Source organism: Narcine bancroftii, chromosome 7 (genome assembly GCF_036971445.1).
Source record: "Narcine bancroftii isolate sNarBan1 chromosome 7, sNarBan1.hap1, whole genome shotgun sequence".
Taxonomy (NCBI): Eukaryota; Metazoa; Chordata; class Chondrichthyes; order Torpediniformes; family Narcinidae; genus Narcine; species Narcine bancroftii.
In genome coordinates this window covers 51,290,853-51,306,146 of record NC_091475.1, presented here as the reverse complement: position 1 = coordinate 51,306,146, position 15,294 = coordinate 51,290,853, and the positions used below count along the sequence as shown (strand labels likewise).

The 15,294-nt window shown below is 37.2% G+C and overlaps 1 protein-coding gene across 6 annotated transcripts in view; it reads right to left on the bottom strand.

The window, feature by feature from the left end:
• The window catches only part of LOC138738909 (cilia- and flagella-associated protein 47-like), a 614,550-nt gene that overhangs the window by 222,283 nt on the left and 376,973 nt on the right, over positions 1–15,294 (bottom strand). For all 6 annotated transcript variants that reach the window (XM_069890090.1, XM_069890093.1, XM_069890088.1 and 3 more), the window contains one exon: positions 7,595–7,778. In XM_069890090.1, the coding sequence (XP_069746191.1) occupies positions 7,595–7,778 (184 nt within the window). The remainder of the gene's footprint in view (positions 1–7,594; positions 7,779–15,294) is intronic.

Genomic DNA, 15,294 nt, shown 5'->3' with positions numbered 1-15,294 from the left:
TGTCTCCGCTAAACTTTCTTCCCTTCACTTTGAACAGAGTCCTCTGCAGTTTGCTATTTCTGGGGAAAAGGCACTGGCTGTCTACCTTATCTATGCCTCTCAGAATTTTGTAGATCTCTATTAAGTTACTGCTTATCCTTCTTTACTCCTGAGAGAAAAGACCTAGCTATGCTAATCATGATCAATAAGCCTTATTTTCCAATCCTCTGTGCATAACCACACTTTGCCTTCCAGATTGCATGAGAGAGTTCAACCCGGCAATCTTTGTGCCAATCTTGTCCCCAATCCTGAAGGCAGCATCACTAGCTCTGAGGAGTGGTCGGACCTCAACTTCCAACTATGGTTTCTGGTTAGTCTTGATTGTGAAGCATTTCATCTCCCTCACTCCTAACCTCAGCATTAACAGCAAAGGACCTTACTGCCCCAACAAACCATGATATCAATTCCTCTTCTTCACTGACCATTACAGACAGAACAGTGCTCCAATCTAACTATCATAGAATAGGGCTACAATGCCCCCACAATGACATGTTGATCAGGCAATGGCCCCAAAGCAGGAAGAAGATGCAGAAACCTGAAGGCCAGCACCTCTAGGTTCATGAACATGATTTTTGAAAAGACTGTCAGGCTCTTGAACTTCCCATTACTATCCTGTTTATAAACTACTGTAGCATCAGAAAATGATGTGCTTGCATTATTGAGAAGTCATTTTGTTTTGCACTTAATTCAACTGTGAATATTTATCATCTATATTTTAAGCTTATTATCGCTTTCCATTCTGGGTCTCTTCTTCTTTGGCTTGGCTTCGCGGACGAAGATTTATGGAGGGGGTAAAAAAGTCCACGTCAGCTGCAGGCTCGTTTCTGTCTGACAAGTCCGATGCGGGACAGGCAGACACGATTGCAGTAATTTAATGTATACTACTGGAGTTGTTTCTTTTGTACTGAAGTACCTGGTGCACTTCAGCCAGTATGAATTTCTGAGCAGATGTCCACTGCACTTATGTGTATGACAGTAATTTCATTAACATTATTATGTAACCATCCTGATAATGGAAAGAAAAGTGCACAACAGCCAATAAGGCAGCACATTTTCATTCCCTACAACTCGCAGCATACAATCAACAGCAAAGAAGTGAAAGATTTTGTGGAACTGTCAGTTTTGCAATGGAATTGTGAGACTGTATATTTTATGATCAAAATATTAAAATTCACCAGCTTGATAAACATATTGTCCAGTTCATGGAAGCAAAAGCAAAGAGGAGGAATTTTAAGACAGTAACTTTGGGGATACTCCTGACAATTAAAGGAACAATAAACCTTAAGGCCTAAATTCAGGGAGTGGTTGATTCGGAGGGTATTGGAACCCAAATCCTTCCAATGTTCCTGGCCAGGAGAAAAACCTGAAAAAATATTTTAAGCTTAAAAATTGTATTTCTTCAGGCCCAATATCCCATTCTTCCACTTAAATGGATCTGTCATAAACAGTTCAGAGGTTTTATAAAGAATAGATATGCCTCAGATAATATTTTACGTGTGATTAGTTTGATTAATAGAATTTGACAATCTTCAGACCATCCGATGGTGATATCTTTAGAACCCGAAAAAGCATTTGATAGAGTTGAGTGGAATTTTCTGTTCAAAGTTTGGGGGAAATTCAAGTTTGGTCCTCTTTTTATTGGTTGGATTAAGGCTTTATATGGTAAACCGGTAGCTAGAGTACTGATGAATGGTTTGATTTTGGAACTGTTTAAATTGACCCAATCTACTCATCAAGGTTGTCCTTTATCACCAGCTTTGTTTGTGTTCGTGATTGGCACAGTTGATAAGACAAAACACACAGATACAAGGTATGAAAGTTTTAGATGAAGAATATAAAATTAATTTATTTTCCGATGATGGATTGGTGTATCTAACAAATCCAGCTCAATCACTTTTACATTTGAAGGAGTGTTTGATGCAATATAGATGTCTTTCTGGATATAAAGTTAATTGGGGAAAAAAGCAAAATATCACCGGTGAGTGAAGGAGATTATTCAGTTTATAAGAATATTCTTAATTTGAAATGGACGGATCAAATTAGGTATTTGGGTATAATGTTGAATGTTAATTATCAATCTTTATATAAATTAAATTGTTCCATTAATTAAAAAAATTAAAACCTATTTGATTAAATGGAAAGATTTGCCTATTAATTTATTGGGTAGAATAAATACAATTAAGATGAATATTTTTCCACATATGCAATATTTATTTCAATCTATTCCGTATTTACTTGATAATATTTTTTCGAGATTTTAATAAAATGGTTAGGGAGTTTTTATGGAGAGGTAAATTTTCAAGAGTAGCCTTGAATAAATTAACTTGGAAATATGAATTAGGGGGACTACGTTTACCACATTTTCGAAATTATTATAAAGCAGCCCAATTTAAATTTATTAGTTCATTGATGAATTTGGAACGGCCCCCTAGTTGGGCTAAAATTGAGAAGGCAAATATCACTGAATTTGGAATACATCAATTTTTGTTTTGATGGAATGTAAATTTGTTACAGCAACATAATGTGCCTATATTAAAACATTTAATGAAGTTATGGACAAAGAAAAAGAAAATGATAGGTTCTAGGGGTGAATTATCGGCCTTGACTCTGTTGTATAATAATCAACTTATTTCTTTCTCAATACATAATCGAAGTTTATTACATTGGAGATTTAAAGGTGTGGAAAATTTGGGAGATTGTTTTAAAGAAGGTAATTTTTTATCTTTTGACCAGATGAGAGATAGTTATGGTTATGATAAGAAGTCTTTGTTTCTTTATTATCAAATTCGATCTTTGGTGAAACATGTGTTTGGTAGAGATATGATTTTACCTGAAATGACTAAATTTGAGACTTTTCTTATGAAGGTACCAGAGAAGGGTTATATTTCATTTATGTATCAAATATTACAGGATGGCATGGATAAAAAGGGTTGGGATAAATCCAAAGGTAAATGGGAAGTGGATATCAGTTTTATTTTTTCCAAAAATGATTGGTTAGATATTTGTTATGATAGTGTAACTAGATTGATAAATGCATGTTATGCAATGATTAATTATAATTTTTTACATTAATTATACTTAACACCTGAAAAATTAAAAAAGTATGGTTTTCATGAATCAGATTTGTGTTTTAGATGTGGTAACTCTGTTGGAACTTTTTTTCATGCGGTTTGGTCATGTATGCATAAACAATCTTTTTGGAAGAAAGTTCAATTGTTTCTGGAATACCTGTATAAGATTAAAATGCCTTTAGATCTGACAGTATTTTTATTGGGTAGTTTGCAACCTCTGAAAGGTTTGGAATTAGATAAGTTTCAATTTGCTTTTGTATATTTAGCTTTATCAGAAGTGAAAAAATGTATTGCTAGTACGTGGAAAGATACGAATATGATTGATATTAATAGATGGGATAATGAGATGAAATATTGTTTAATAATGGAAAAAATTATGTATGTTTCACGTGATAACTTTAATTTCTTTATTAACAAGTGGTTGTTATATTCAGAATATTTACATTTCGACTTACATTGATTAGATCTTAATATGTATGCTTAATTTTTCCTTAATATTTTTTTTCTTCTCTTTATGGCTCTCCTTAGGAGAGTTGGCTGAAGGGGAGGGGGGTTCTTTTTTTTCTTTTTTATATACATAAAATATAATGTTCACGTTTATGGTTTATTGTTATATATGTTACTTATTATCTGTACTTTGAACGAATAAATAAAGTTTAAAAAAAAATAAACACTGTTCAGGTCTGTATCACACCATCATCATGAGAACAAATTAAAATTGGACTCAATTTAAATGCTTCCTAACTCTTCGTTTGGCATGGTATATTAAGCTAATCAAGCTAAAAAGATGAGGGAAAGGTTACATTTATTAAATTACACATACTTATGGAGCATACTGTGAAATGTTAACTTGAAGGATAACAAAACAAAAGTGGATTCATCTGCACAGTAGAGTCTGGGACAATTTGTTGTCTTGAATCCCAATTCCTCCCTCAAATGTTTTCAACCCTTCCTGTTCAGGTGAAGTCCCAAAGAAATAAACTCATCAGATCATCTATGTTTTTGTTTGTTTATCGAAAAATAGAACACAAATAATAATATTACTTGTCAGTACAATCACACATTTGTTCTTTGTAAAAGGCACTTTTTTAAAACTTCTGATTAGAATATTAACACATTGGTTACATCACAGAATTTCAAGAAAATCTTTCACATTTCAATTCACCAGCAAAGAAGATATTCTTAAAGAATGTTGATGTTAATAGACCTAACTTTCAGGTCTTTGACTGAATTAACAACAGGAGAAAATATAAAAGTGAGGTGGCAACCCGATGTTGTTGCAAGACTGGGCAATATTGCTAAACTGCGAAAGAAAAGCAAGCAATGAGCAGAACTGAGCAGTTCTTAACCAATAAGCAAACCTCTGCATTTCTATGGTATCTCATCATGAATAAGTGGAACCACCACAATCTTCAACCATGAAATGACAAAGATGAAGCTGAAACATTTGCAACTGGTTAATCTTAGCTTCCTCTTGAAATCTCCATCATCACAGAAGCTAAGCTTCAGTCAACATCATTCCCTCTTCTTGATATTGAGAAATGATTAAATAGACATTATCCTTGCTGTAGTACTGAAGTTGTGTGCCTTCAGAACCTGTTACACTGGTCTCCAATCAGACAACATCAATATTGACTTCTTTCCTATCTCCTTCCCTCCAGCTCCCCAAACCCTTCCCTTCCTTCTCTAATTCAGCTACCCTCTTCCCCTTACTTCTCAGCTACTTTCTCTTCTACCTTCCCACCTGCATCCTCCTGTTATCTCTTGCCTGCTAGCCTGTGCTCATTCTCCTTCCTTCCTCTACCTGTTTATTCAGGCATAAACCTGATGGTTGATATCCCTGATGAAGGGTACAGGCTCAGAACATCAACTGCTGTTCACTTCCTTTGGATATTGTGTGGCCTGCTGAGTTTCTCCAGCACTTTTGTGTACTGCACCTCTAACCAAGCCATTCATCTTTAGTTACAACACTGACAGGAACCCAATAATGTGAAAAAGTCAAGTTATATCCTTTCAGACTAACAGTTAGTTCTCAATTATTAGCAAACAGGTATAAAGTTTTGTCGACAGGACTTTAAAATGTCAAATGCTCACCAATAAAATAGTTTTCAATGCCTTGTTTGGATTTTGCTCTGCTTATCATTATTTTGGTACAAACATAGACTGAAGAGATAAATTCCAGAAGTCAGGTGTGAGGATCTCACCTTGGCATCATGGCAGCATTTAACTAAGTCAATGGACCCTGGCAAAATCTGAAAACACTCTACTGTTCAGAGTTACCACCTTGCACAGAAAAAGGTGGTTGTAGTTATTGCAGATCAATTATCCCAACTCATGGATATCATTACACGGATACTTGAGTATAATCATCTTCAGATGTTTCATCAATAACCTTCCTTCCATTATAAGTTCAGAAGTTGGGATGTTTGCTGTAGATTGCACTATGTTCAATTTTACTTAAAGTTCTTCATTTCTGTCAGAAGGTTACAAGATCTGGACAATATTGAGACATGGACTGGTAAGAGGCAAGAAGCCATTCATGTCATTCAAGTGCCAAGCAATGATCAACAACAAAACAGCGAGTCTAACACCTTCGGAAAATATCCACTGATTTTTATCTTCATCAGGAACCCTTTTAGGGTGATCACCTCTGGACCAAAATTCAACTGGATAAGCCTCATCTGCATGCTTTGTCGATGAGTACCATGGCTACAAGATCTTGTTTTCCTGCAGTGAATGACTCATCTATCAACACTCCAAAGTCTTTCCACCAATTAAGATATGACATAGCTCCAACAGTACTCAAAAGGATTAATACCATCCAGGCAAAGGAATCCATTTGATTCGCACCGAAAGCAATCATCCCATTTACAACCATACCATTAACCATCTACTAATTGCACTCCACGCACAAAGTCAGCCTATTCTAACAGCAGCTCCCAAACCTGTGACCTAACCACCAAGAAGGACAAGGACAGGACAACAGGAGCACTGGATCTTCATCACTTGAAATCAGTTGCATTGGATCTTGGCCAGAAAACATATTATTGTTCCTTTGGAGTAGGTGGGTTTAATTTTGAAACTCACTAATCAACAGCATGGATGTGAGTACCTTTGCCAGAAAGGTTGCTGAACTTACAGGATGTGGTTACTCACACTTCCTGGGGAACATTTCAATATGGCCAATGACTGCCAGCCTTGCTAAAGATGCAACCCCAAAAAATAACTATTTTGAATGGATAAATATGATGTTCTTTGCTGATGCTAAACTACATTGTGTGAGGTAGAACTGTCAGTGATCCCTGGAAATGAACTGTACTACAACCACAACCTGATTCTAAGGATCCAGCTCAGTGGTTCTCAACCTTTTACTCTCCACTCACATACCACTTTAAGTAATCTCTATGCCATCAGTGCTCTGTGATGAGTAAGGGATTGCTTAAGGTGATTTGTGAGTGAGAAAAAAAAGTTGAGAACCACTGCTCTAGACCCAATTGTTACTGAAATATTTTGCTTGAGAAAAATTGTCATTGGCCCATTTCCTTTCGAGTTATGAAGCCGTGGACATAACAAGTGAATTAGGTACGATTAAAACAGTGGTTTTTAAAAAAAAATTCCCATCCACATACCACCTTAAGCAATACCTTACTAATCACAGAGCACCTATGGCATAGGCATTACTTAAAGTGGTATGTGAGTGGAAAGAAAAAGGTTGAGAACCACTGGTATAGCTGCATCACTTACCACAAAGGACAGCATTGTTACAGAAATGATTTCATTCCTGCTCTTGTTTCTTTAGTTTATCTTTTTGGAATTTATATTTCTCTCATTTCAATCCATATTACTTTAGAATTTGAAAATAATTTTACCAGTTGTCTATCACATATAATTAAAGAAACTAAGAGGTAACTTTTGAGGCAGGAGTTCATAGATTTAATAGACAGTTTTAATTTCCACCACAGATTCCTGAAACCCTTGTTTGAAACAAAGGATCTTGAGACAACAATCCTGAATGCATTTCAATCAACAAATTTTTTGGGCAGAACATGCACTGTATGGTTTGCAAATGCTGACAACACCCTGGTCAGATATATTTCCATGATCTGATTTACATTAAACTATGCTTTTTTTAATTTCTTGAGGCAATAAGCATTTAATGCAATTTGCTAATCTCACAATTCCTTCCTGCTAAATATTTTGTGATAACCTGATGTATGGTGCCATGTCAAAGGTTTTCCCTTATATTACATGCACTGCATATCACTTTCCCCAGTAATGCTGCAATGATATATAATTAAACAATTCCATCTTCCTTGTATCTTTACTCTGCATGTTATAAAAAGTATTAACTGACATAAATTATTGATTCCAATTTGAGAAATAAAATGCTCAATCAGCATCTGTGTTTGTTTGAAAAAAAAAGTTTGTTAAATAATGCCCGCAATCAGCCTGAATGCGAAAAGATCAAACAATTCGTACTTTACCCATTTCACTCAAGTTCAGACTTTCAGACATCAAGTGCGACGTGGAATTTATTCTGTGTACTTCGGCTACAGGAAGAGATATTTTATCTGGACATTCAAAGTGCTTTGGTGAGGACACTTCTACAGTGCAATCAATGGTTTTTGGCTTTTTGCTATCTATTCCAGTGGAGTGAGGTGTTCTCATCTGTTCAAATGAAAAGTAAACATATCTTTATAATATTTGCCTGAACAATTCAAATGAATCATCAAGTATTTATTTGTTAAAATATTTCCTTCTACTCTATCTTCTTTGGGTGAAATAAAAGCTAAAATCTGATCTGCTCGATTCCCTGACCTCTTCCCTTCCCAAAAGGTGCCCAAACCATGCTACCTAGTAAGTGATGCAGCACCTCACTTGCATTTCTTCCAGTCGAGTGTCCTTTAATTGTTTACAATGTCTTTTTCTCCACACTGGATAAACCATATGCAGAATGGGTGACTGTACTTTTCCTCAGGGGCAACTCTGAGCTCCCATTTAAATCTCCTTCCCATCCCCACTCTGACTGATCTGCTGTGGTTCCTTTCACTGACTCGTTGAGGTTCCATCATCATCGATTACTTTTCCCTCTGTCTTTAATGCTCCTTGAAAGTGCCAAATGTGAATAGGGTGATCAAGATGGAAGACAGAGTGTTTGCCCTCATCTTTGACTGGAACAGCAAAGAAGTCATGCTACAACTGTATGAAACTCCAGTTGCACCACTGTGTCCACTTCCGATGACCACATAATAAGAAGGATGCAGAGGCTGAGGGATGGCCTGATAGAAGCATCTAAAATTATCCAAGTACAGTTTGGAAAATAGTCATTTTTCACAGTGGAAACATCAAATGCTAGTGGGCAAAGATTTAAGGTAAGAGAAAGAAAGCTGAAAGTAAATCTGCGTGTCAATATTTTGGTGTGTTATAGGTTCCTGGAATGCATTGCTGGGTGAGATGATAGAAGCAGAGAGGAGTGCCATGTTTAAGAGACATTAATAGAGAGGGATATTGTTCATGTACAGGCTGTTAGGACAGTTTTAATTCGAGTCATACTCACAGCATGGAAACAGCCACACTACCTCAGCTTGTCCATGCCAAACAGCATGGCCTCCTGCTTTAGTCCTGCATTAGGCCCTTCCCACTCCAAGCCCATTCCATCCATGTAGCTATTCATGTCTTTGAAAGAAAACTACCACTTTGTCTGGAAGCTCATTCCATATGCCCATCACCCTCTGAGTGAAGTTGTCTCCTCAGTGGCAATGTATTATTAAAATAAAATTATAGTTGGCACAAACAGAGTGGGCTGTCCTGTACTGTTCTTTGCATCACAAGTGCTGCTATTATTCTTTTCTGCTGTGAGACATTTCTGCTGTGAGACTGGTGCAATTTTTCTCTTTCCATCAGTACTTTACAACCCTACAATTTTCATCATTTACATTCCTTTGTGTCCTCCTTCTCTACTTTGCTTCATTTTCTCTCCCTCTTTTACTGAACCCATCAGCCTAATGACCTAATGAACTGTCCATCTTTTCTACACCAAAAACCCTGGCCTCACCCTTGTAGAGATATTCTCTTTGTCTAACCACCCCCATCCTTCTGCAATTTAAAAATGATTTGGTTTCATTATCCCCAGTTCTGCCATCTGTGTTCACAGATGTGACCTTATCTGCTTTGGGTTTCAGATTTTGAGCATTTGCAGTTTTCAGTTACAATCTACTTTTGGCCAAGTTCTCCAGCTCTTGTCAGAATTGTTAACTATTCCAGGATCATCATAAAATGTTAAAATAACCCCGGCCCTCTTTTTCTCAAAAAAACCAATGATTTTTTACATCCATCTCTTCCTGCTCTCAACAACTGAGTTCATGTGCTTCTTTGTCAGCACCTGTTTTTAAGTACATCAATCCTTTCTTTTGCTCACCAACCAACATTCTACAAAGTTCATCTTACACTCATACAGAACTCTCTTCTTTTTCAAATTTCACTCCCCTGTCACCATTCCCTTTTAAAGCTCACCTTAAGTTTATTAGACTCATCTCTGACTCTTTCAGCGCTAATCTCACTGAATAGCTGATCATTCATGTCCTATTCTGATATTTACTCATGACAAAATTGCATTTTTCTCTTCCTTTTCAAATTGCAATCCTCACTTCTTTCAACAAAGATCCCTGAGAACTCTTGCCCAATTTCCGACAACTATCATCTCTTATGTCTATTAAAATGATTGTTAACTGGAAATCCTATCACCTATTTTGTCTTCTCAGTTGTTTAGTGATTGCCAAGGAATCTTCTGCATTGACCTCTTTTTCCACCATGCCCCAGCAGCCACAATCTGACCAACTGCAAAAAGAGCCATGCTTTGATCCCTAATTCATATTTACATAATCTCCCTCAGTGACATTCTCCAAATTCACATCAATGAGCATATGTTTAAATTCCCATTCTTTAAATTACTAGGCTGCAGATGTTGGAATCTAGCATAAAAAACATCTACAGAAGGAAAAGGGCATCTATAGGCCATTTCATGACAAGCCTCCACCTGGAGGTTGGCGAGAAGAGTGGATCTAAAACTTAAAACTTACCTTTCAGACAGCAGCCCTAAAAGGTTGCTCCAGCGTCCCATTCTTATCAAGAGGCGCCTAGTAGTGAGACTGGTGCTGTAGCACCACCCATCATAAAAACATGACAGAGCAGTGACGGTCTTCCCAACCCATAATCCCCTATGCAGCTGGAACTGCTCTGTAGTTTCCAGACAGTTCCAGCTGCATGGGGGATTATGGGTAGGGAAGATGGCCATTGCTTTGCTGCATTTTGAGCCACAGAGAGCAGTCCCAAAGGCTGAAGTGGCCCGGTGAGGCTGTCACAGCCTGCACTGGCCGCCCCTGACAGCTCCTGCCGCCTTGCTGGCACCCGCTGCTCCAACGGCTCCCACCAGCTCCTATTGCCCCAATGACTCCCGCTCCCGCTGTCCTGAAGGCTCCCGCTGCACTGCAGCTCCTGCTGCACTGACGGCCCATGCTGCCTCGACGGCCCCTGCTGATGGCCTCTGCTGCCCCGATGGGTCCCACCCGCCACCCCTGCCTTGAGGGTGTCATGGAAGGAGAGGGGTGAGTGGGGAGGTGGATCGCAGGTGAGGCAGAGTGCAGTGCTCCTCTGATTATCCTTTCCCGAGAAGGTTGGAATCGGCGCCTTGAAGCCTGCCACAACACATTCAGAAAGGTACCTCTTTAGACGTAAGGGTGAGGAACTTCCACTTTTACAGATGGGTGTTTTCCCTGCTTGAAAGGGCAAAATATTGTTTTGAGTTCCTCTATGGATGCTGCCCAATCTCCAGTAACTTGGTTTTTGGCCCTCATAATTAATCCTCGGGATGTCGTGGGGAATGGGGACCTCAGGCTGCTGGAGGGAATGGGAACTTTGGGCTGCCGACAGGGAACGGGGACTTCGGGCTGCTGCCGGGAGCATGGACCACTGAATAATACAAAATATGTACTTGTACAGTAGTTTTGATAAAGATTTTTAAAGAAATTTTGGTCACATGTGTGGGTGGACATAAATCGCAGAGATTGGGAGTCGAGGACTACCTGTACTATCAAACTGTTAACCTTATAAGCAGTTAAAAATTTATCCATTTAAACAATGAAAGACAAAAATCATTGTTGTAAGGTTGCCAACAAATTTCAGCCTTGCCTCCACCTCCCAGCCACTGACTGAAATTGAAGCAGGCTACTTGCAATTTCAGCAAATTTCCTTCCATCTCAAAAACTGTTTTATTTCATCTAAGCTGTGTTACCTGTCTCTGCCCTTCCTGCAGAATGTACCCAGCTGAAAGCCTCAAATACTGCAGGATTGTTTCCTCTAAACACTGTAATTCCACTGCATATCAGCCATCTTCCCACCTACCACTTGTTCTGAATTTATCCTCAATTGTTACATTATCCAGAATGTCCTACATTATCCAGAATGATTCATCATCTTATTTATCTATATTGGCCCCTGCTCTGATTTCCTATGGAAATCTTTTCCAACCCTGTGATACAAGAAGATGAATTCCTCCAATTCCAGATGCTTTAATACACACAAATTAATTCAACAGCATTAATTTAAAACTCTAGAATTCCTCTCTTCCAGTAACACTACCACTGCAACATGGTACTTCTTCACAAAATGATTTGCATTCATCCTGCACCATCACTAAGCATTCCCACAATGAATGCTTGGGATACCTGAATGACATCATCTTACCCCATTGGATGAGAATGGACAGGTCAAGACAAAAAGAAACTGGCTCAACTGATGAACATATTCATTGATTGGTGAGGATGGAATGACAACCCCTTTCGATTCAGCAGGTAAAATTTCTTTAATGCTAAAAGAAAATATGAGAACTATGAAATATATAATAAATATGATCCTAATATTCAAAGATCATGCAATTTGGGTCAAACATTGACGTTCAATGGAATATTAAAAGGAGAACATTTTCTTTTTGATGGAAATGCACCTGGAAACACTTTCAATCTTCTTACTCTGGTTTGTTGTGCAAAGAAGATTCACTTATTTGTTTACTGAAATAAGGAGTGACCTTGTGAGCAAAGATTGAAGAGACAGCCTGTAATCTGAGAAATGTGGTGATTAGTGTAGTTTCAGCAAAAAAAGAAGAGAAAGTTTGGTTATATTTGGAATGGTAAACAATAAAATTAAATGAATGCATATTTTGTTTGTGATGGTTGAGAAATATCCTCCTGTTTTGCTTTAAATCATTCTTTTTTTAATTTTTTTTATTTTTTACACTATGAACCATATCAACCAAAATATGCACATTTCTCATTAAACTTACACAGTGGTCTTTTCTCCCTTTATTTTCCCCCTTTCCCTCCCTCCCCTCTACCCAGCCCCCTCCAAAATCCATAAATATTTAACATATACAAAACAATCAAACCATAAGACAATATCTTCACACAAAGGAAAATAAACAAGAAAAATGCTTCATCTATTTATTACACACTGAATCTAGTCATTTTGTCTTCTTATCATTTTCATTCTCAGTTTAGGGGATGGAGGTCGTAGGCAAACTCTCTCTGATATGTTCCATGTATGGTTCCCAAATTTGTTCAAACATTGTGACTTTATTTTTTAAATTATATGTTATTTTTTTCCAAACGAATACATTTATTCATATCCATGTACCATTGCTGTATATTCATGCTCTCTTCCATTTTCCAAGTTGACATTATACATTTTTTTGCTATCGCTAAGGCTACCATAATGAATTTTTTTTGCACTTTATCCAATTTGAGGCCTAATTCTCTACCTCTTATGTTACTTAAAAGAAATATCTCTGGTTTTTTTGGTATGTTATTTTTTGTAATTTTATTTAGTATCTGATTTAATTCTTCCCAAAACGTATTTACTTTCATACATGTCCAAGTTGCACATAATGTTGTTCCCATTTCCTTCTTAGAGCGAAAACCGATAATGTTGAATCCCATTTTTAAAAATTTTTGAGGAGTAACCAATTATACTGCATCATGCATAACCTTGTGTTTATTGCATTCTTTATAGTTCCAGAACATAACTTTCCCATACTTCATTTTTTATCCTGATGTTTAGATCTTTTTCCCATTTCTGCTTAGGTTTATAGTTTATTTCATTTTCCTTATCTTGCAGCTTAATGTACATGTTGGTTATAAATCTTTTAATTATCATTGTGTCTGTAATCACATAGTTAAAGCTGCTTCCTTCAGGTAATCTCAAGCTGTTTCGCAATTTATCTGTTAAATAAGCTTTCAGTTGATGATATGCAAAATTGTACCATGAGTTATTCTATATTTGTACTTCAACTGTTCAAATGTTAATAAATTATTTCCCAAAAAACAATTTTCTATTCTTTTGATTCCTTTTCTCTCCCATTCTCTAAAGGAAAGGTTGTCTATTGTAAAAGGGATTAGCAGATTTTGCGTCAATAATAATTTTGATATTTGATAATTTTTATCCTTTCGAAGTGGATCTTCTTCCATGTATTAAGTAAATGATGCAGTACTGGTGAGTTTTTATATTGCACCAGCTTTTCATCCCACTTAAAAAGTATATGTTCTGGTACTTTCTCCCCTACTTTATCTAGTTCTATCTTAGTCCAGTCTGGTTTTTCCCTTGTCTGGTAAAAATCTGATAAATACCTTAATTGTGCGGCTCTATAATTATTATAATTTCTAAAATTTGGTAACTGCAAACCACTTTGATTATATCTGTTTCCTAATTTATCTAATGCTACCTTTGGTTTCCTCACTTTCCACAAGAATTTCCTTATTATTCTCTTTAGTTCCTTCAAGAATTTTTCTGTTAAAGGAAATGGTAATGTTTGAAATAAGTATTGTATCCTTGGAAACACGTTCATTTTAATGCAGTTTACCCTCCCTATCAATGTTAACGGTAATTCTTTCCAATGTTTTAAGACTTCCTGCAATTTCTTTATTAGTAGCTGATCATTTTGATTGTACAAGTGGCTTAAGTTATTATCTAACCTGATCCCTAGGTATCAGATTGCTTGTGCTTGCCATTTAAATGGTGATTCTTTTTTAAATTCTGTGTAGTCCGCATTACTCATTGGCATCACTTCACTTTTATTTGCATTGATCTTGTACCCCGATATTTCTCCATATTCCTTTAATTTCTTATGTAATTCTTCACTGATACCTCTGGTTCTGTTAGGTATACTATGACGTCATCTGAAAATAAGCTGATTTTATACTCCTTCTCCTTTATTTTTATCCCTTTTATTTTATTTTCTATTCTTATCAGTTCTGCCAAAGGTTCTACTGCTAAGGCAAACAATGAGGGGGATAGTGGACATCCCTGTCTAGTTGACCTACTTAATTTAAATTGACTAGATACATATCCATTTACTGTTACCTTCGCCAATGGTCCATTATACAATGCTTTAATCCAATTTATATATTTTTCTGGTAGATTGAACTTCTGAAATACTTTAAATAAGTAATTCCACTCTACTCTGTCAAAGGCTTTTTCTGCGTCTAGAGCAACAGCCACTGTTGGTTTCTTATTTCCTTGAACTGCGTGGATTAGATTAATAAGTTTGCAGACATTGTCCGCTGTTCGTATTTTCTTAATAAATCCATTTTGATCTTGTTTTACTATTTTAGGTATACAATCGGCCAATTTGTTTGCTAATAATTTTACTATTATCTTATAGTCTGAGTTAGGTAGAGATATTTGTCTATATGATGCTGGTGTTAATGGATCCTTCCCCATCTTTGGTATGACTGTAATTATTGCTGTCTTACATGATGGCAGAGGCCGACAGCAAGATCCAACTGCGCTGGGTAGGTCACGTCTCCAGAATGGAGGACCATCGCCTTCCCAAGATCGTGTTATATGGCGAGCTCTCCACTGGCCACCGTGACAGAGGTGCACCAAAGAAGAGGTACAAGGACTGCCTAAAGAAATCTCTTGGTGCCTGCCACATTGACCACCACCAGTGGGCTGATATCGCCTCAAACCGGGCATCTTGGCGCCTCACAGTTCGGCAGGCAGCAACCTCCTTTGAAGAAGACCGCAGAGCCCACCTCACTGACAAAAGACAAAGGAGGAAAAACCCAACACCCAACCCCAATCAACCAATTTTCCCTTGCAACCGCTGCAACCGTGTCTGCCTGTCCCGCATCGG